This window comes from Mya arenaria, chromosome 14 (assembly GCF_026914265.1).
Source record: "Mya arenaria isolate MELC-2E11 chromosome 14, ASM2691426v1".
NCBI lineage: Eukaryota > Metazoa > Mollusca > Bivalvia > Myida > Myidae > Mya > Mya arenaria.
The window spans coordinates 57,631,298-57,654,037 of record NC_069135.1 but is presented as its reverse complement, the minus strand read 5'-3'; the positions used below and the strand labels follow the sequence as shown (position 1 = coordinate 57,654,037).

Here is a 22,740-nt window from a genome sequence, read left to right as displayed (position 1 = left end):
TACAAACGAACTTTATACACAACACAGAGTTGTAGGCAAAAGGGTTCATTATTCTGTTTATTCAAAAACAAAAACAAATTGAATATTCGAATTCCGATTTTGACATTCGAATACGAAACGTTTAATCGAATTTTCGAATATTTGAATATTTGTTTGCATCCCTAAAAATAATGAATTATAGGCCTCATACCAGCTCGTATCGACATTTAAGGCTTGTTTTGAGAAAATAATGTATTTGACGATTTTTGGACCATCTGGTGTCTAGTCCCTTTAAGGTTATTATGAATCATGGTCAAACAAAAGGGCAAAGGCTAAATACTCGTCAATATTTAAGCACATGATGGTCATGCATGTATTTTTCTGTCATGGTAAACAAGCTATTTGTTCAACAAAACAAATGCGCATACAAGATTTACACAACGGTAAACAGCGCTAGAATACCACAATTTAAACAACATCTAACAAACAGAAGTGATATTGTAAACACTATCAATCACATGGCATACAAGCATACTCATTTAAAATTAAAAGACACCGTTCAACAACAAAATAATATAGTAATAATCATAACAAATATTAACTTACTATCAAGTAGTAAACTTTATTAAACTTTCATTTCTTTTTATGGGAAAAACATTCCCCTGAATAATGGAAAGAATAGTTCAAAACCTTTATTGGCTGTTGTCCTTTGAGGACTTTTCATGAATTTATGCAAGAATTTAATAGATATGGGTAAAGTAATATGTCTCAAAGGAGATTGGAAATATTGATAATACGAAGGTGGCTTTCTTTTTCTCGAATTTTTAAGTTTTAGAATATTGATCGATTGAATACATGAGAAAATATTAAAAGACTTTTCAATGGACTGGACTAGAAAGTTCAAGATCATTTTTATTACCTGGAGAGAGAGGCTTTAAGATAAATATATTAGAGAGTCCAAGGCTTTTATGGACTGGTGGAATGAATTTTATTGTATGCACTGGTGGAATGATTCAAGGTTTTTGATGATCCTGGGGTGATAATTTAAGGCTTTTTGATGGACTGCAAGAAAAACTTGTAGGATTCGAAGACGCCATTGGGATCCTCCCACTGGGGATAGTGTCCTATCGGCGCGTCTAGTACAGTTATACTTGGGGATGGTACTACTTTCCTGTGGATATAAAAAGGAGATGACAGTTATATTCGCGGATGGCACTACTTTCCTGAAGAAATAAAAAAGAAGACAGGATTTCTCGCGGATGGCACTACTTTGCTGTGAATATAAAAAGGAGATTACAGTTATACTCGCGGATTGTACTTATACTTTCCTGTGAATATAAAAAGGCGATGATAGTAATACACGCGGATGGAACTACTTTCCTGTAGAAATAAAAAAAGAAGACAGGAATACACGCGGATGACACTACTTTCCTGTGAATATAAAAAGGAGATGACAGTTACTCTCGCGGATGTCACTACTTTCTTGTGAAAAAACAGTAACACGCTGGGATTTAATTTATTTCCTGTGGAAATAAAAAGAAAATCGCAGAAACACTCTGGGATTGAACTTCTTTTCTGTGGAAATAAAAAGAAAATCGCAGTAACACTCTTGGATTGAACTACTTTTCTGTGAAAATTCCTTATATTTGAAGATATTGCCTTTCTTTTGCCAGTTGAGCAGCGTCGATGAAAGTGGCGGTGGTGGTATGTTGAGGAAATATACAGTGGCGGCGGTGACAACCACAATCCGTGCAATGGTTTGGTACCCCATCTCAGTGACTAACTGATTATATTCACGCGTGCCTGATATTTCAAACAAGATAGTCCGATGTAAAATAGTTTTTATAGTTGATTTCACTAAAACAATGCAAAAGTCGGACTATTTAGGGCCTACCAGAGTGTAAAACATGGTTTGAAATACCAACACATAAACTGTTCTAAAACGTTTCCTTTTTCACTTAGTTTTGGGGTTCAACATTTAACAAACATAAATCAAACATTGTTTGCAACATGTGTAGGTGTAATAATAAAAGGAGATGTGCAAATTTTACGAAAAAGGATTTGTCAATTATTGGTTAAAAAAACAATCACATTTTTTCAGAAAGTCTTTCTACAATATGAATTGTTCTTTTTTATATGTCAAAATATTTGAAAATATCTAATCAACAATTTATTGTTTATTTACGGTGATAGCTTCTATTTTATGATAGGAAATCGCATTGTCGTTACCAGGAAGTAAATTTCATTTACTATTGTATTGAATATATTTCTTATTTAACCTCAAAAGTAAATAAAACATTAACTTTTGAAACATTTCAATTTCTAGCCTCCCCACCCATTTTTAAAACATATGGAAGGCCCCTTAAATTCATGTCTATAATGTGCATTCACTTAAAGGGAAGTCAAATAAAAAAAAACATAAACATGTGTAGGTTAAAACATTGATAATATAAAAAAGGTAGCGTACATGACAATTTCGATACGTGTAAAGTCGACTAAAGAGTCAATTCACAAAATGATAATAACTTCATGTTAGGTCAATACATAAATACATGATGCAGAAGCAAAACGTATCACTATAAGTATGTGACGAACACTGTGTTTCGTTGTGTAATTTACTTTCAAAAACCTGTGAGATTATGAACATATTAGTAATGTTATTATTGGTGAAAAAAAAAACGTTTGACTTACCTTTCTAATTTCACAGTTAATATGTTGTTTAATATCCTTTGGAGACAAATATTATCTCGACGTCCCTTCTTTTAACCTTAACGCCCTACTTTTTGACTCGTTATGTGAGGAAAGTTATACTTGCCGGAACTCGGGACCCAAATCTCAATATTGTATTTGTCTTTTGCATTTGAGTTGATACAAAGTGTTTAAAATCAAGTGTATTGTTAACAAAAAAACATGCAAATATCAAGAGGCACTTATGACACAGATATATTTTGAATTATTTGTAAAGAATGTTATGTATAATCATAATATGATTTTGCATTTAAGCGTTTTCATAAGTTTTGAAATATTATTTATCGGAATTAAGAAAATTCGCAAAGAAAGCTACCAAGAACGTCTTTATTGAGTGTACTTTCGTGAACTGTAAATTCAAACTGAAATGTTGACTCTGTCTGGTAACATAATAGTCAGGTATTTTCTTTTTAGTACTATATATTCGATATCATAATATAATGTTAACGCGGGAGAGTTAATGTCAACTGAGGCATTTGGATGGATAACAATGCCATTTTACCTGACGTACCTAACGTACGTAACTAAATGTTGTCATTGTAAAATATGCATGTACAAGGTATTAGCCAATCCGCACTTTTACACATTTTATCGGGATATATTGTTATGATACCCTTGCATGGCTCTCAAAATGGACACTTGTTATTATCGAGTCGAAACGGACGCTTATAAAACAAGTTATATTCAAGCGCTTCAATGTTTGCATACGAGATCAGCTGTCAAACGACGCATTCCGATGCAAGGCATTAGTATAAGCTAGGGATAGAAACGAATATCCGAGTATCCGGATATCCGGTTATCACGCAAGTATTCGGATACCAAAATGGGTATTCGAATATTCGTTAAGAATTACTTGCAACAATGATAGTACCAGACATCGTCGACACTTCACTAAGAATGTACACTCCATGCAACTACACTCAATATAAGACATGCTGCCTTCTTTACAATTTTCCACAATAATGAATAATTAATAAGTCTAACTTGATAATTCATATATGCAAAAGTCATTTTTATATCCGATTCATTACATCATAATGCATTCCTTAACTCTTCAACCTATGTCTAAGTCATGCATTTTTCATTCGAAACACTGAATTTGTACCAACCGAAATGCAAAGAATAATCCTATATTGAAATTAGGATCCCGGGTCCCGACAAATATAACTTTCCCTATGAGTCAAAAAGTAGTACGTTAAACTTAAGTTTAAAAGTGGGGACGTAAAAATATTTGCAAAGGTATGTTGTAGTCTTTTTTCACCTAATGATGCAATCATTTATTATGTTTCCATATTTACGTTCGTTGATCAATGTTAATAACAAGGAAGCAGAGTACTTGTCAAAAATGAATGATACTTTGGCACACATGTCTACTTCAGTACTTATACTGCACACAATTCATGCATGTACAATGTCAGTAAACTAAACCATGAGTCATGATCATTAAGTCAATTGATTACTTAAATATAATCAAAATGCATTTTAAATGTATTTAGCAGTAATAACAATTGCCGTTTTACGTAACCTTATTCACATGTATTCAGGGGTGGATCTAGGCCAACGTTTTTAGAGGTGGCGCAACTTTGGGATGTACATGTAACCTTTTGACTCGCACCCCTACCATGGATCCAAACCGAAAGTTGTTTTAAGTGTTGTCGGGGATGGGGGTGTGCATGTTGGTACTCTCTACTGACGATTTTAACAACTTTTAGTCCGATGCTTTTGGGGCATATTTTATTTTTATCTTAGTAAATATTGACGAATTTAGGGGATGCGGGCGTGGGGGGTTCCGGTATCCCTGGATCCGCTAGTGATATTTTGTTTACATGTCATTTGTTTTATCTTCCCTGTTTGTATAAGGCCAGAAACAATTACGTGGTTAGGTTTACATACTGTGCAAAAAAAACATTTTGGGAAGGAATTTAAGTCCTTATTACTGTATTATAATTTTTAATGAGGCTTCATGATAGAACGGCATTGTCGTCATTTGGATATGGGTTTTTAAAATACATATTAAACACACAATAAAAAGGGGATATTTGTTATTTTAATTTTAACCAAATTACCATGAAAACGGTAGCCTATTTTGAAGGAATTAAGGGTCGGGTGTATCAAACCAGAAATGTTCCTTTACACCTCATTCGGACAAATGAATTGGGCTTTCTACAGTGCAAATGTTGGTGGAGAAGGCCATGTTTAGTTTTGAAGGAAGAATAAGAAAGAAAATAAGTAAAAATAATGAAAACGCGAACTAAATTCACTTCTTAGTTACAACAATGAAAGTATTTTTTCAATCATCGGAATGCAACCACCAAAAAGCCACAATGCGTTGTTGATGGGGTAGTCTTTAACAGATTGACACAAAACATTTTGGAGAAAGCCTTTTAAAATAAAATTTCTGACGTTGTAAACGGTCCATATACAGTCGAAACCCGTTGGCTCGATATCCAAGGGACCGGCCAAAATACCTCGAGCCTCGCGAATATCGAGCCAAGCGAGAGTGCTTACAAAGAGAAAAACAAATCAATCCCTTACATCCAATTCGAGCCAATGAGGATATCGAGCCAAGCGATATCGAGCCAACGGGTTTCGACTGTACATACGAGGGTGTTTTCGATAATAGTGGCCGAGGAGTTCTGGATGATAACCTCATTTGAAGTAATTTTGCAACAGTTAATATAGTATGTAAATCTCATCAGCTTAATCATTCTTCATAAATTATATCCAATGTTTATTTTTTAACTGAAACAGTATTACAGGCGTTATCCGACACGGGAGAGAAAACCACCCGACAGGTTGACATTATAATGTTCTGTGAAATGTTATTTGGGCTGATTAGACACTTTAGGATGGAGATTAAATGTTAACAGATGTATGAATGGAATGGTGTTTGGCATTAGTTAATGATATCCTAAAGTCTGTAATACTGTTTCAGTTAAAAAATAAACATTGGATATAATTTATGAAGAATGATTAAGCTGATGAGATTTACATACTATATTAACTGTTGCAAAATTACTTCATATTTTTTCTAAAAAAAAAGAGAGATAGTGTAGTATATTCGCTGTGGTAATATGATACTACCTGGTGTTTCCCAGCCAGAGAAGCCTCTATGATAGCAGTTTATGTTTGCGATGCAATGTATTAAGACCTATATTAAATGTATAGTAAAACTCTGTGGTTTGTTGATTCTCTTTGGTACCAAGATATTACATTATGTTTAGGTACTTCAAACTATATCTTGCACTGTGAATTTCCGTGTGTGAAAACAAGTACATTAATATTTATAAATTGACTGTGTTTGAAATAACATTTTTCGTGAATATAATTAGTTAGTCGCTGGGATGGGGTACCAAAACATTGCATGGATTGTGGTTGTCACCGCCGCCACCGTATATTTCCTCAACATTCCACCACCGCCACTTTCATCGACGCTGCTCAACTGGCAAAAGAAAGGGGATATCTTCAAATATAAGGGATTTGATATATTTTATATAGGTAGGTACTCTTTTTTATTAAGTACTTAATTTGCAACGAATAACAATTATAAAACATTTACATAACTATTCTAAATGAAATTAGACAGATGATAAAAATAATATTTAAGTTTGCATGTTTATCAAATCATATGAAATATTATCCCTTATGAACTTATTGATAAGGCAAAAAAATCGATTGTAAGATTGAATCATATGAATCATACATACATTATTTATGAATCAACATACATTATTGCCGCATTGAATAAAAAAAATGTAAAGTCAATGTTATTTTTGAGGAAAAAATATTTTTCAGTTGAGGAAGGAGTACCAAGCGATGGAAGCACCCTTGTGTTGATCCATGGATTTCCCACCTCCAGCCATGATTGGAGCAAGGTTTATCATACATCTTTCAATGTTTTGCCCCGGGGGAGGGGGGGGGGGGCACACCCATGAGATTTAGACAAACTGCAAATTTTGTTGTCGAAATTCCAACTCTTGGGCAGCGAAAATGTTCGAAAATATATTGGGCATTATATTGATAGTTGGATCATGAAGTTATAACATAAATCTATATGCAAAATATAAAGCAAATTACCAGTATTGCAGAATCGACAAGTAAGCTTGGCCGTATTCATAATGTATCTTCAGCCATTTTCTAATTGAAGTCGAGATCTTAAAATATTCATAGTCAAATTAAAAAAAATGTATAAATGTTTTTAACATTGAAAAATGTATTTTTTTTCAGTTAGGTCAATGAAAATATTATATTTCAGAAATTATTGAGATTTTAAACATGGCAAATGAAATACCTAAATATGGAAAGTGACTTACAACAGTAAATGACTTAAGATGCTTCAAACCAGCCCAGTACTTATCAAACTTATATTCCAAATTAGGCCAACCATTAATTAGAATGATTTTGATCAAATTGCTTTCTATGGCTTACCAAAGTAAGGCAAGCTATGAATGAGCTGCATAAATATTCGGACGTACGGCTACAGCTGTAGTTTTATTGATGGAACTATAATATACATTGTAGCTTCAAATAGAACGACAGCAGTCCTAATTTACGGCTGTAGCTAAACATAGAGATGCAGCGATACAATACAACAGTATGTTCTAATTATACAGGGTAACTGTATTTCAGGCACCCAAAGTAGGTATGCCACTGTTTTCATATTGCATTACTTTTCAGCCACTTGGTAAGCCATACAGCTGTAGCTATTTTTCATTGGCCACTCTTGTCATATTGTACTTTTTGAGCCTCTTGGTACGTCATACAGATGTAGCTATGTTTTATTGGCCACTGTTCTCATACTGTACTTTTGAGCGACTTGATACCCCATACAGCTGTAGGTATGTTTGATTGGCCACTGTTGTCATGCTGTACTTTGTGAGCTACTACATACCCCATACAGCTGTAGCTATGTTTGATTGGCCAGTTTTCTCATATTGTATTTTGTGAGGTACTTGATACCCCATACAGCTGTAGATGTGTTTGATTGGCCAGTGTTTTCATATTGTATCTTTTGAGCCACCTGATACCCCATACAGCTAGAAGCTATGTTTGATTGGCCACTGTTGTCATATTGTATCTTTTGAGCCACCTGATACCCCATACAGCTAGAAGCTATGTTATATTGGCCACTGTTTTCATACAGTACTTTTGAGACACTTGATACCCTATACAGCTTTGGCTATGTTTGATTGGCCACTGTTGTCATATTGTATCTTTTGAGCCACCTGATACCCCATACAGCTAGAAGCTATGTTATAATGGTGACTGCTTTCATATTATATCTTTTGAGCCATCTGATACCCCATACAGCTAGAAGCTATATTATATTGGCCACTGTTTTCATATTATATCTTTTGAGCCATCTGATACCCCATACAGCTAGAAGCTATATTATATTGGCCACTGTTGTCATATTATATCTTTTGAGCCATCTGATACCCCATACAGCTAGAAGCTATATTATATTGGCCACTGTTGTCATACAGTACTTTTGAGACACTTGTTACCCCATACAGCTGTAGATGTGTTTGATTGGCCAGTATTTTCATATTTTATCTTTTGAGCCATCTGATACCCCATACAGCTAGAAGCTATGTTTGATTGGCCACTGTTGTCATATTATATCTTTTGAGCCATCTGATACCCCATACAGCTAGAAGCTATGTTTCATTGGCCACTGTTGTCATATTATATCTTTTGAGCCATCTGATACCCCATACAGCTAGAAGCTGTTTCATTGGCCAGTGTTGTCATGCAGTACTTTTAAGACACTTGATACCCCATACAGCTTTGTTTGATTGGCCACTGTTTTCATATTGTATTTTGTGAGGTACTTGATACCCCACACAGCTGCAGCTATGTTTAATTGGCCACTGTTTTCATATTGGAATTTTTTGAGTCACTTGGTACCCCATACAGCTGTTGCTTTGTTGATTGGCCATTGTTTTCATATTGTAACTTTTGAGCCAATTGATACCCGATACCGTTGTAGCTATGTTTGATTGGCCACTGTTTTCACATTGTAACTCTTGTTCCACTTGATAGCCCATACAGCTGTAGCTTTGTTTGGTTGGCCATTGTTGTCATATTGCAACAGTTACTGCCATATGTTTTATCTATAGGTTTCTTTATTTACCAACTGTACGCATTAAAATGAATCAAGCTTCATTGGATGTCACTTATGATAAACACAAGACGCCGGCCATCATGTTGTTTCGTTTAATCAGAGGTAGTCCAATGCACACGTGTTGTATGAGTTGCTAGCTTAAGTATTTTGTATTCATATTTTTTTTTAATTCAGAAAGTACCTAGCAGATATTCCCATTTTAACGCAAATAATATTAGGACAATACGATAAGCCAAAAACAATATTTTGTCTAGATTTAAGTTGATTTTTGCGTGTTACACGATTTTCTCAATCTTGCAATAGGAAAGTTCGTTCATTAAATATATGTATGTGCTTTGTTGTGTTTTCAGATTCTTGGTGGTATGAAATCACAGTTCAGCAAAATCATTATGCTGGATATGTTGGGATATGGATTCTCAGATAAGCCGGTATGTCGTTCACAAATGTGTTTTAGCTCGGCTTTTTGAAGAATAAGGAGGGCTGTACTTCTCCCAGGCATCTGCGTCGGCGTCTGGTTTTAAGTTTAAGGACAAGTTGGCAGTTTTACTAATTATCCAATACCCTACATTCATTTTACTCCAAAATTCACACAGTAATTCAGGACCATCACACAATTATATAACATAACTGTTTTACCCTAAATACAAATCATAGTCCCTGATTGACTTACGACCTTAGGTTAAAGTTTAAGGACAAGCTGAGAGTTATACCTATAACTTTTATACCAGTTGACTTCATACCTCACACAAGTTTGATAACTCCATTTAATCTTGATAAAAATATGACTCTTGAATGACCTATTGGAAATCGAAAGTTTGGATAAAGTTTTAGGACATCTTTGGGTTTGAGCTGAGATTTCAAATACCGTTCATTCCATAAACTTCATACTTCACACAGTTGTTCACGGTCATTACATAATTAGATTACCTAACTCCATATTGACTTCAATACAATTTATTTCCCTTGATTGTTTTCTTTTGATATTTTTTATCTTCTTATGAATTTTGGCAGGCACATATTACATCATAAATGCATTGGAGTGACGTTTAGTCGAGTGCGTTGTACTTTGACAGCTCTTGTATTAATAGCGTTAAGTTTTGATAAAAGAACATCATGAGCTTTACTTGGTAAGGCAGAGATTGGGTTGTAATAAACTGATTTAATTAGTCGAGTGTTATTATCAACACATATTAACTAATATATATAAGAAAATCTATCTACATGGTATTTTCACTACCAGGTATGAAAAAGTTAGTCATAATGCGCCAAATCTGTGAAAAGTGATAGGCCCAGGCCTACAAGGCCTATATGTAGCTACGCCACTGCGATGCCCTTAATAACTTTTTTAACTTTAACAAAGTTCTGAACAATCTGGCCGGTTTGTTTTCCATGAGCCACGTATATAACCAGACAAGAGAAAAGTTAAACTTATAAGTACAATTTTAATCCAAATGACTTATTAACAGCTTGAACACGACTACCTAATTACGGAACAGGCGGACATTCACGAGGCTCTGCTGACGTCACTTTCCATACCACGCGCACACGTGATGTCACATGACTACGGCGACACCGTGGCCTTGGAACTGCTTCATAGGTTAGATAACCTGAGAGTAAAATCAACCGGTGTTGTAAATGATAAAAACGAAAGTGACATTAAAAGTAGCCGATGAAACAGTTGCAATATCCGATGGAACCGTTTTGATATCAGATAAAACCGTTTCGATATCCAATGTACCGGTTCCGATATCCGATATAACCGTTCGACATCCGCTAGGATCGTTTCGATAGCAGATAGAACCGTTTATATCAGATAGAACCGTTCGATATAATATATAACCGTTTCATTATCAGATAGAACCATTTCGATATCAGATAGAATCGTTTCGATAGAACCGTTTCGATATCAGATAGAACCGGTCGATATCAGATAGAACCGTTTCGGTATCATATATCAACGTTTATATATCAAATAGAACCATATCTTTTTAGAGAGAAACGTTTCAATATCAAATCGAAACTGTTTCGATAACAGAACCATTTTAATTTCAGATAGTACCCTTTCGATACCAGATAAAACCGTTTCAATATCCGATAGAAGCTTTTTATTTTCACACACATCCCTCCTCGTATTGATTACGTTTGTATTAAGGATTAATGTCAAATCAATATTTGTTTCAATGTCGGATGCCGTATGAACGACATACACCGTAACATAATTATTCCAGTCAGGAAAATACACGAAACAAAAGAGGTAAAATTTATTATTTAGTTTGGCTGAATAAATTGTAAGCATACATTTTGGACCCCTTAACAATTGTTAATTTACAATATCTTTAGTGTCAAAATGAATCTCCTGTCCTGCGAAATTGTTTCCAAATTGAGGTTAAATTATGCTTACAAAAAGTCATATAAATAATGCTTTATTCGTACTATGATAATTAGTAATGTGTTCATCGAAGGGACAGTTGAAACATTTAGTGGACCTGCTTTTAAGTGGGTCCCAAAATGTAGTTAACTGTGCTACGACGAACACATTACTAACTACTTCTAGACGTAATGCTTTTTACCAGCTTTTCTTTATAAAGTGTTAAGTACTTCCGCTTTCCATATATATATATATTTATTAAATATTACATTTTTTTAATCCTTTTAAAATTGTATATCATACGATATGCGTCTGTTTTCAGGTTCGACAACAAAGAATCAAAATTTCAGCTTGAATCATTGTGCATGTTAAATGGCGGTAAGTCAGAACTTTGTTCGAGTTTGAAACCGATGCTAAATCATTCCGAACTCCTCGGCCATTTTCCATCGAAACAACCTCGGATGTTTGCCGGTACGTCAGTAGAAGTAGTCCATATTTTTTTATTAATTATATTATTACTTAAATGAAGTGTTTTAACTTGTATTTCTTGATCTAAGTTGAAATTGATTGCCAGTGAAGTGTGTTTTTAACTTTTATTGCAGACATAATTAAGATTTCCAAGAGTAAAGTCATTAAGTTCAGCTGCTAAAATAAATTACTACGCGGTCTACTTGCAGCGGACTTAAACATACCGATTTCTGAGTATGTAAACCGTCCATATACATCCGAGGTTATTTTCGATAAAAATGGCCGAGGAGCTCCGAATGATGCTAAATATAACTGTTATACTCGTTTTATCGGCTAATATGTCAATGCTTAACATACTGAACGTTTACTATGGACCGATTGTTGAAGGGTCGTATTTTTAAAGCATCTTAGTGAATACATTCAACTTAGTGAAAATTTCGCTATTTTTGACAGCATTTATTTTTATTGACCTCTACTTTTAATTTTTTCATATGTATATATTGTTAAGGCCATTTTCTTGTTTATTTTCATATTTTTGGTATACAAAAAGTGTAAGTTTTCTTTCAATCCAATTAAGAAAAAGGGAAAATTTCCATCAAGTTGAACAGAATTCACACTAAGATGGTTTATGAATACGACCCAAGAACTTTACTTTAGTTTACAACGTTGTTAACGGCATCGTTGTTATATTATACTGCAATCTTTAAATAACATCACAATTCCTGTTAGCTGTCAAATCGGTTTTGCTGTGGAAAATTCACCGATACACTTATGATTTGCGGTATACATAACAAGATTTGAGACAACTTTTTCAGCTTTAATATTACTTGTTGTATTTAAATATATGAGCAATTCATCAAATATTTCACCTTTAAAGTTAACAACGAGGACGTTAATCAAGTTGTTAACTTTAACAAAGTTTTGAACGATCGGTTCTATACCTGCTTCTACTACACTGTACATTCATTTGTTAGTTCAAATTTAATGCAAAACAATTTGATTTGATAATATTTTATGGCATGAAATACATTTGACAATGAGAATATCAATGCAAATTTTAACACAAAACAATTTCATGACTGCTTTACGTACCAGGACATTAGAGGGTGCGTAACAAAGGGCGTATCCTTTGACTTGCACCCCTCCCTCATAGCCGACATTATTGTTTTATTTTATTATATTTTTATTATTATTATTATTTATTTATTTTTTGGCGGGGGGGGGGGATGTTCCCCCATGAACTTTTAAGACAATATCTTGTCCGAAATGGTGCATTTTAAGCGTATTTGACTTTGTACTTTTTTCTATTAAATTGAAATAAACTTATCCGCTAGTGCATCCTTAATGCACCAGTCAATTGTAACCACGGCCCACCCAGGTCCGGGGTATACCGGGGATAGCCGGGGAAAAGGACCGTGTTTTTACTTTCCATGTGGCCCCGCAGGGCCGGGTGACCGCGGTGGTTTTGTCATAGCGCCAAATTAAGCCGAGATTGGGCCTTATATATAGTCTCTTGGGTGCGGGGGCATTTGGCCGGGGTTTAACCATCAGTTCGTCCCAGCAGGGCGGGGATTTTACCCGGGGTTGGCTAAACCGAAAGTCAAAGTCCCGGCTATTCCCCGGACCTTGTGGGGCCGTGGTTACAAAGGACTGGTGCATAAATGTATAACTACAAGTGTTTTGCAAACATGCGCAATTCAGCATTGCTATTTCTATTTCAGGCGTGTTCCCGGAGACACATTCCCCTTTAATTGGCCAAACGGTATGTGTTTTTTTTGTGTATTCTGATATTAGAAATTATTTCCAAATCATAATATACGTACTAAAGTAGACCTAAACGAGAATTTCTAGAATAATAAGTCAAGTTAAAACGTTTTTCACCCAATTGAAGATTGTCTTCGTTGAACGCGTTAATGCATTAACTCTTACATGAGGACGGTAGTCATAACACAGAGCTCGTATATATTAACTGTGCGCTAAGTTACGATATTTCAATATATCATTGCTTCTTATTGTAGGGTATGTGACAATATTGTTCAGCTCACGATCCTCTCGTTCTTGATTCAAATAAAACAGAACTCGAGCTTTGCGTTTGTTGATCATAATTTCAATAACGCGGATAGTGTATGCAGTAACTATAACAAGCATTTAGAAGACAACCTTAATTTCCTTCCTCGACATCCAAGCGTTTTCTTAACCTGTATGATATGTTATAAATACGCTTGTGCAAAGGGGGTTGTCACAGTGCCAGGACTATATATTCGGGTCAGTTGTGACCAAAACTAGGTCCAGACTCAAAAAACATGTGACCCCCTTATATATAGAAATATAAGGGGGGGGGGTCACATGTTTTTTGGGTCTGGACCTAGTTTTGGTCACAACTGACCCTAATATAGATTCCTGGCACCGTGACAACCCCCTTTGCGCGGGTTGTCGAGGTGCCAGGACTCTATATTAGGGTCAGTTGTGACCAAAATCTAGATTCCTGGCACCGTGACAACCCCCTTTGCGCTTGGGTGCCGAGGATGTTTATTTTATGCCAATGAAATTGCAGATAGGCAACCATTAAGTACTAGACTTAATTAGTAAGAATTTCACCTTTCGCGGGCTTTTAACAATTAGCCTTCTGCCACTCACCCCCGGTACACACTCCCTGCGTCAGATTTTGCGTTGTCAGTGTATTAGCCAATGAGGTTGTATTCAAAGTCAGTTACGCTAAGCTCACTCCGCCCATTCTTATTAATTAAGAATTTGCTTCATGTCATCTAAATATAACTTACACTAGTCCTTGCAAATGGTTTTGTTAAAACGAGGCTTAGGTGACATGCTTATAGTTCATTAAAGAAAATGTATGTTTAAAGATATTTAATTGGAAAATCGCGCGAAATTTAAGCCAGTGACGTCATACTGGAAATTACGTCATTGATTTTCCTTCTCAGCACCGTGTGCGTTTACTTTCGTTTTTTGAAGTGAAACGGACTGAGCTGAGAGAAACCGTGAACTTATGATACGATAAAAATCCTGCCTTAGGCTGATTTAACGAAAAGCATGTCATAAAAAGAGAAACCTCACCAGAAACGCTTATAACGGGACCATTTGCATGATTTGGCGTATTGTAGTATTGTAGTATGTTACGTAAAATACGAAATGGCACAAATCGGCCACCATACATTTTTATGTTCTTCTCGTATAATTAAGAAATATGACATACCACTTAGGGTCATATGACATTATAAGGACCGGCCAGTCAGCCCCTGAAGGTGTATATGGACCGAGGCGTTAGCCGAGGTCCATTCACCTTCGGGGGCTGACTGGCCGGTCCTTATAATGCCATATGGCCCGAAGTGGTGTGTTATATTTCTTATATTATACCGAACACTTTTTTTACCATTTAATAATTTTAAAGCGCCTTTAATGTGTTTTATTGAACAAATCTAATAATAATTACTTGGGAAAAATGTCGTTGTGAAAATTGCAAGCAGCACTCACCAGTTTTATGACGTCAGCGGTCCATATTATATGACGTCAGCGGTCCATATTATATTTTGACGAGGTTCGGACCGGCCAAAAACATGATATGGACCGCTGACGTCATAAAAACTGGATTTTTATTAAAATACATTGATATATGGACCGATCAACTTTATATACACAAAGAAGGGACACATTTATGTAAGGTATAATATTGGCATTTATGTTCTTATTACAGCTTCTTTTGACGCCTGTTCTTGGGTCCGTACTGAGCCATTTTACCTTCTACCGGATTTATGAAAGGAGGTAAGGCTAGTACATGCCGTTGTAACTGTTTCTTATCCCATTCGGAACTCCTCGGCCATTCTTATCGAAAACAACCTCGGAGGTATATGGACGGTTTACAAGTCAGAAATCGGTACACTCTTAGTCCGCTGCAAATAGATCGCGTAGTAATTTAATTTAGCGGTTAAACTCAATGACTTAACTCTTGGAAATCTTAATTATGTTTGCAATAATAGATCAGCAAATACAAGCTAAAACACTACAGTTAATTAATGATACAATTCAAAATTTTACGATCTACTTCTACCAATGGACCGGCATACATCCGAGGTTGTTTTCGATAAAAATGGCCGAAGAGCTCCGAATGTCAAGATATTCGAATGAACACATGGTGCACATCTTGCCAGAGGCAATACGCACATGTGCAACAAGATAATTACTTTGGGTTTAATATTTGTCCGGTTTTGCCCCTTGATAGAATGAATACGTATTGCAACAAATTTCATTTGACTGTAACTTTCAAGATGTTCACATGAAACTGTGTATACCTATTGTAGTGAGAAAGTGCACCTGTTAAGCAAAGAACATAACTCTGGTTTTAATAATTGTCAAGTTATGTTTCCTATTAGTTTGAAAGAGTATTGCAACAACTGTGACATGGTTGGAACTATTCAAGATATTCATACGGAACTTTGTATTCATATTATACTGAGTATGTGGACCTGTTTTACAAGTACAATAACTCTTGCTGTAATAAGTTTCGAGTAATGCCCCGTAGTGACTAAAAAGAACAATCGAACTTTGTCGTTCACTCCGCTGCGCTCTTGTTTTGTTACTCCTAAGTATTTGCTTGTATTTTCAGCTTGTCAAAGGTGTTCGGAGCAGACACCCAGCCAACTTCTGATGAAATGATGGATTTCTACGCAATAGTCCAAAAAAAAAATGGAAACGTCGTTAATTCAAGGTTTGACCTAGAGAGAGAGAGAGAGAGACGGACAGAGAGTTTAGTCAACATCGTTAATTCAAGGTGTACCATTGAGAGAGAGAGAGAGAGAGAGAGAGAGAGAGGGGGGGGGGAGAAAGAGAAAGAGAGAGAGAGAGTTTAGTCAACATTGTTAATTCAAGGTTTGACCTTGAGAGAGAGAGAGAGAGAGAGGGAGAGAGAGAGAAAGAGAGAGGGAGAGAGAATGAGAGGCAGGGAAGCAGAGAAAGACGCAAAGAAAGAGAGTTTAGTCAACATTGTTAATTGAAGGCTTGACCTTGAGAGAGAGAGAGAGAGAGAGAGAGAGAGAGAGAGAGAGAGAGAGAGAGAGATAGGGAAGCAGAGAGAGAGAGAGAAAGAGAGAGAGAGAGAGAGAGAGAGAGAGAGAGAGAGAGAGAGAGAGAGAATGAGAGACAGGGAAGCAGAGAAAGAGACAGAGAGTTTAGTCATCGTTTATTGTTAAAAATGACCCTTACAAGTCATTTCGGTGCAACAAACAAAAAGGGAGAGGGAAAATTAAAACAAAGTACATTCACAACAAAATATTTCGAAGGCAATATAAAAATAACAGTTCGGTGAAAAGAACAAAGGTAGGTAGGGAAATCGGAAACAAACATATTTGTTTCGCCTATAGAGCATGACTAATTTGTAAAATGAAATCAGTTTGTTTTATTTAGATAATTTGCCTAAATGCGTGTGTTTTTAAACAAAACGTTCTATGTTCCAGGTTAATAAAATATATCACCCAACGAGCAGAAAACAAGGACAGATGGGTCGGGGCACTCGTGAAGACGAAACTTCCAGGTGATAAATTTCACATACTTTTTTTATTGATTGTACTTAACAACCATCTCTATTTGGCAAACTGATATCAAAGGTTATAGGAACAAAAAATCATAGTTTAATGCATCAAAACTGGGTGGAGTTTAAAAAGGAAATATGAAGATCCTGGACAAGGCCGTATGCAATTTGGCGGCCATTTTCCAAGATGGCCGCCATTCGCCAATATTGACTAGAAACACAATGCTTCTATTTGTCCTTCTCAACAAACAAAACACAATGCTTCTATTTGTCCCTCTCAACAAACTATTTTAATTACTTACTAATGAATATTTTTACTTCAGTTCACATGATATATGGGCCATCTGATCCAGTTAACAGTGGATACGCCTTCGTTGATCATTACAAGTAAAAAAACCATTTCATTACTACACAACTTTTATTGTGTTATAATAACCGATTTATTATTAATTATTTGTATTCACATTTAAGGCGCACAATAAAGGTTGATGTATTTTTTTTAAATAATTTTAAAGCATTTTTATGTTAAACTCATTTGAATTTAATGATTAACACACAAAACGCATATGATTTTGGTGCAGATAACAAAATATTAGCTTTGCTAAATGAGGTTTTGGAATATATATATATATATATATATATATATATATATATATATATATATATATATATATATATATATATATATATATAGGTACGCTGCCACAAATTCCACAGGAAGAAAAGGCGCCAAAAAATGCTATTTTTAATCTGTACATAAATCGTATGCATTTTCTAACATTAAAGTCAGATAAAAAAACATTGAAATCAACCTATATGGTGCGCCTTTAAAAGAGCAAATATTTGATCTTATTTAACCTTCATTTTCATAGCAATTATTGTAACTTAATATGAATTCCAGTTTCAAATATATGCGACCTAAATATTGCACTCTGCCCTGGAATTCATATCTTCTAAAATTCATTGCAAAATTTACAAGTTATAATGTTTCCTTGAAAAACGAATGTGTTTTAACGAAAATAAAACATACCCTTATTGAAGGCTGAGCGCAAGACCCATTTTTTTCAATTTTTGTACTGAGCCAGGGGCCGATGTCTAATTTTGAATTTTTCAGAGAGTAGTACCATCTAAGAGTATTACTACGTTTTATTTCCACATGAAAGTAGTGCCATCTATGAGCATTACTGCGATCTATTTTTTATTTCAACATGAAAGTAGTTCCATCCGCGGGTATAACTGTGATCTACGCTTTCATTTTGCAGGAAAGTAGTGACATATCCGAGTATTACTGTGGTCTACTTTTTATTTTTAACAGGAAAGTAGTGCCATTCCCGATAATAACTAGGGTCTACTTCTTATTTTAACTTGAAAGAATTGCCATCCGGGATTATTACTGAGATCTACTTTTTATTTCCACAGGAAAGTAGTGCCATCCGCGGGTATAACTGTGATCTACGCTTTCATTTTGCAGGAAAGTAGTGCCATCCGCGGGTATAACTGTGATCTACGCTTTCATTTTGCAGGAAAGTAGTGCCATCCCCGAGTATTACTGTTCTAGACGCAGCGATAGGACACTACCCGCAGTGGGAGGATCCGAATGCCGTCTTCGAATCATACAAGTCCTTCTTACAGTCCATCAAAAAGACTTAAATTCTCACTTCAGGTTCATCATAAACATTGAAATCATTCCACCAGTGCATAAAAACGCATTGAAATTAATCCACTAGTCCATATAGGATTTTTGAATTCATTATACCAGTCCATCAAAACGCCTTGAAATAAAATTTAATAAATCAACCAGTCCATCAAAAAGCATTGAATCATTCTCTCCAGACTATTAACGCATTGAAATCACATAACCCGTCCATTAACACGCGTTGAAATCAATCCACTAGTTCATTAAAGAAGCACTATTACTCCCAACTAAGTTTACCATGTTTAATACAATTGTTTGAATTTACCAAAATGGATTAATTAATGTCAAAAGAATGGTTCCAATGAAGGATACTGTGTTTAATTTGAAAGAACGGTGCAGAAAACACGGCAATCTACCTTATGAAACAAAACTAGATCGCAGTAAATCTTTTAGCATTCACCAATCATTTAATATTTTTGCATTTTTCAGCTTTTGAATACACGGTTATAAACTTGTTACCAGTAATAAATTATTAATATTTTCATGTATGCATCATCTAGTAATAAGTTGAAGGTTTATTACTCAGAATTTATGTTTTTTATACATGTGTATGTATTGATTTTAAATGAGAGTGTCATTTTAAGAATCATTGTCCAAGAAAACGCATCGCGATCAACCAACCAGTCCATTAAACAATATTGTATATTCCCCTCCAGTCCATCAAAATGCCTTGAAACATTTTGTCATGCTCATTTGGAGGCATTTCCATATTTACCTTATCCTAAAAATTATATTGGTCTCCAGTTTGCATGTTCCTAAAATGCACAAAATAAAGAATCCCACCCACCTTCCCCACCCCAATTTAATTTGTCAATTGTTATTTTTTTTTAATTCTTAACGACAGGAATCATTGAAACATCTCGACATTATTACTTTAGTTTCCAATATTTAGTTTAATTGTTCGGTGACCAAGATTTCACTGAGGTAAAATACTTTGTCTCCTAAACTATTTCAAGCATTGTAATATTGCCATATTTTGCAATCTTTGAAGGACCTAATAACAACATTTTAAATTATTTTCGGTAAAAATAAAAGTGTTTTATTTTCTGGACACAAAATCCTTTCAATTGATATCGATATAATATGACGTCACCAGGCAACTGTAAGTCACATCTGTTTGAGCCGAATACCTTTCTAAGGTTGTCTTATAAACCAGAAGAGAAAATAAATGTACAGTCGAAAACCGTTGGCTTGGTATCCCAGGGACCGGACGAAATACTTCGATCCTCGCGAAAATCGAGCCAAGCGCGCATCTTTACAAAGAGTAAAACAAAATTGGTTCTCAACGTTCAGTTCCAGCCAACGAGGAAATCGAGCCAAGCGATATCGAGCGAACGGGTTTGGACTCTATGATTTATAAAATATTTCCTACGAACGGTATAAACCTGAAATATATACCAAGAAGAGCAAGTTTTGCCGTTTAAACATTATTTAGGTTATAGGACAAATTCCATTAGCGGATCCAAGGGGAGTGGACCAGGCGCCCCACCCGCCTAAAATCGTCAAAGTTAACTTCTTATTTAAATATAGGAGGTAAAGAGTAAAGAAATACGTCAAAAATGCTCCATTTCGGGCTAGAACTTGCCTCCCAACCCCTTCAACACTTTAAACCAAATTAATATTGGTTCTAAGGAAGGGGCGCAAGTCAAACGGTTACGAAATATCCAATCCTGGATTCACCCTAGCTTTCCACTTTAAAAAATGTCTGACGCTTTTCATTACTCAAAATATTCGCAGACTCTAATGAGTTTTATAATATTTAATTTAGTATCAAAGAATGGAAATTGTTACAATGCTTGACAATTTTGCAACTGCGTTTCGACGGTTAATGGAGACCGCATTGAAACTGTATAATTGTTATATGTTGTAATTTTATTATACAAAAAAATACTTGTCGAGCAATATAATAATCCTATATTTTGATATGGTATATACGACCTTGCATACTGTGTATGTTTCTTTCAATAATAAAATATGTTTAAACCATGTGTCGAGCGTGATTTAATGCCTTTTACACTGGTGTCGACTTGAACTAAACCATATTAGTATTACACTCAAATGAAAATGACTTACCCGGTATGTACATTCGCGCCAAACACTAAGATTGTTATTGTTATTCTTTGCTTTACTAAATGAGGGATGAGTTGGTGCCCCGATATGGGTAAAGGAAACCTAATCCGGTGAAAGCAAAGCGAAGCTCGTAACCAAATATGGTTTCCTGACCCCCCCCCCCCCCCATATATCCCAAATAGTTTAAACATATCTATTTTACAACGATTGAAAAACAAGTTGTAACAACATTGTATTAATTACTCTCGTTGGCCCGAATTTACGCAAGAGTGTGGTCTTGTGTTGTCGGGGAAAACGGATAACCCGGAGGAAACCCACTTGTCCGGCTTGGTGACCACAAACCAAACTCACATGCGCCGGAGCCTGGAATCGAACCTTGGACGCCTAGGTGAGAAGCGAGTGCGCTAACCACTGTGCTAACCGGACAACCTGGTGACCACGAACCAAACTCACATGCGCCTGTCATATATCCCATATCGGGTCACCTACTAACCCCGTAACGTATATATCACGTCGACAACCTGTTTACATGTTTCATTTATTCATCGGATTCAGAAAATAAACGCCATTAAATATTGGGTCATGGAGTGACCATTCTTCGACCAATGGCGTTACGTTATTTATGTTCGCGGCGTGATATAATCTAGTGATGTGCACTTCCATGAAAAAGTGATAGATTTTATTAAGTAAAAATTAGTTAAATTAGTAATTAACATGACGTGAAGAAAAACTTTGTTCCGACTAGTCATTTGTAGGGTTTGTTTGTAAGAGGTATTCTAAGTAATCCATCTGATTTTACAACCATGTGCTATTTTTGGGTTTGTAAGGCTATTTATACTCGCACTCGCGCAAGGCACATTCGTCCGATGTGATTCTTAGTCATTTTACGTGATTGGAGCATAGTGCACAGACAAAATGTAACCCTGGTTAGAGCTACCCTGGTTCTTTAACGTGCACCAGTGAATAGCACTGTCACAAGGGACCCGAATTTAACGTCTCTACCGGAAGACAATTAGTGTTTTAGTGATACAACGGGGAATCGAACCTGCGACCCCTGGATTGACAGTCAATTATGTTACAATAGACCACGGATCCGTCACATGTGCTACTTTTATTGACGAAATATCCTTTTATTGGTCATGTGACATTCGAAGCTCCTCGGTCATTTTTCTCTACAACAACCTCGGATGTATATGGACGGTTTACATACTCAGAAATCGGTATGTTTAAGTCCGCTGCAAGTAGATCGCGTAATATAGCAGTTAATCTTGATGACTTAAGTCTTGGGAATCTTAAGTATGTTTGCAATAATTAATAAACTTTACTAGCAATCAATTTAAACTAAGATCAATAAATACAAGCTAGATCACTACATTTAATTAATGCTATAATTCAAAAATTTACGACTTACTAAAAGCATACATCCGAAGTTGTTTTCGAGAAAAATGGCCGAGGAGTTCCGAATGGTTCATTTTAATGGTAGAACGGCAATCAGCGTCTTGTTAAGGGGTTGTTTACAGGCAGTGGCGTACCTAGGCATACCCTAGTACCCCCGAACGTACAACTCAATATACGTAGCGATATCAAAAACAATTATCGAAGACTGATTGAGTGTATATCTGAACAATTTAGGAAGAAACTCAAAAAGAGTCCGTGGAATCCAATATAAATTAATGGCTAGATATTCATACAGATGTTTTTAAATGGGGGCGAAGGAGGGGGGTGGGGGTTGTACATTTTATTTT

The 22,740-nt window shown here is 35.6% G+C and overlaps 1 protein-coding gene across 1 annotated transcript; it reads left to right on the top strand.

Moving 5' to 3' along the window:
• The first annotated feature begins 3,892 nt into the window (after window positions 1-3,892).
• On the top strand, window positions 3,893-20,903 carry LOC128217925 (mesoderm-specific transcript homolog protein-like). Its single transcript, XM_052925385.1, has 12 exons — window positions 3,893-3,966; window positions 6,060-6,225; window positions 6,523-6,602; window positions 9,205-9,282; window positions 10,321-10,451; window positions 11,545-11,600; window positions 13,412-13,452; window positions 15,400-15,467; window positions 16,309-16,410; window positions 17,156-17,232; window positions 17,553-17,616; window positions 18,753-20,903. The coding sequence occupies exons 2-12, from the start codon at window positions 6,072-6,074 to the stop codon at window positions 18,877-18,879; spliced, it is 978 nt and encodes a 325-aa protein (XP_052781345.1). The 5' UTR covers window positions 3,893-3,966; window positions 6,060-6,071; the 3' UTR covers window positions 18,880-20,903.
• The last annotated feature ends 1,837 nt before the right edge of the window (window positions 20,904-22,740 follow it).

Coding starts and splice junctions, on each gene's coding strand:
- LOC128217925 (XM_052925385.1), top strand. CDS start 6,072: ATGGGGTACCAAAACATTGCATGGATTGTGGTTGTCACCGCCGCCACC. Junction 15,468..16,308: donor TACCGGATTTATGAAAGGAG/GTAAGGCTAGTA, acceptor TTGTATTTTCAG/CTTGTCAAAGGTGTTCGGAG. Junction 16,411..17,155: donor GGAAACGTCGTTAATTCAAG/GTTTGACCTAGA, acceptor TCTATGTTCCAG/GTTAATAAAATATATCACCC.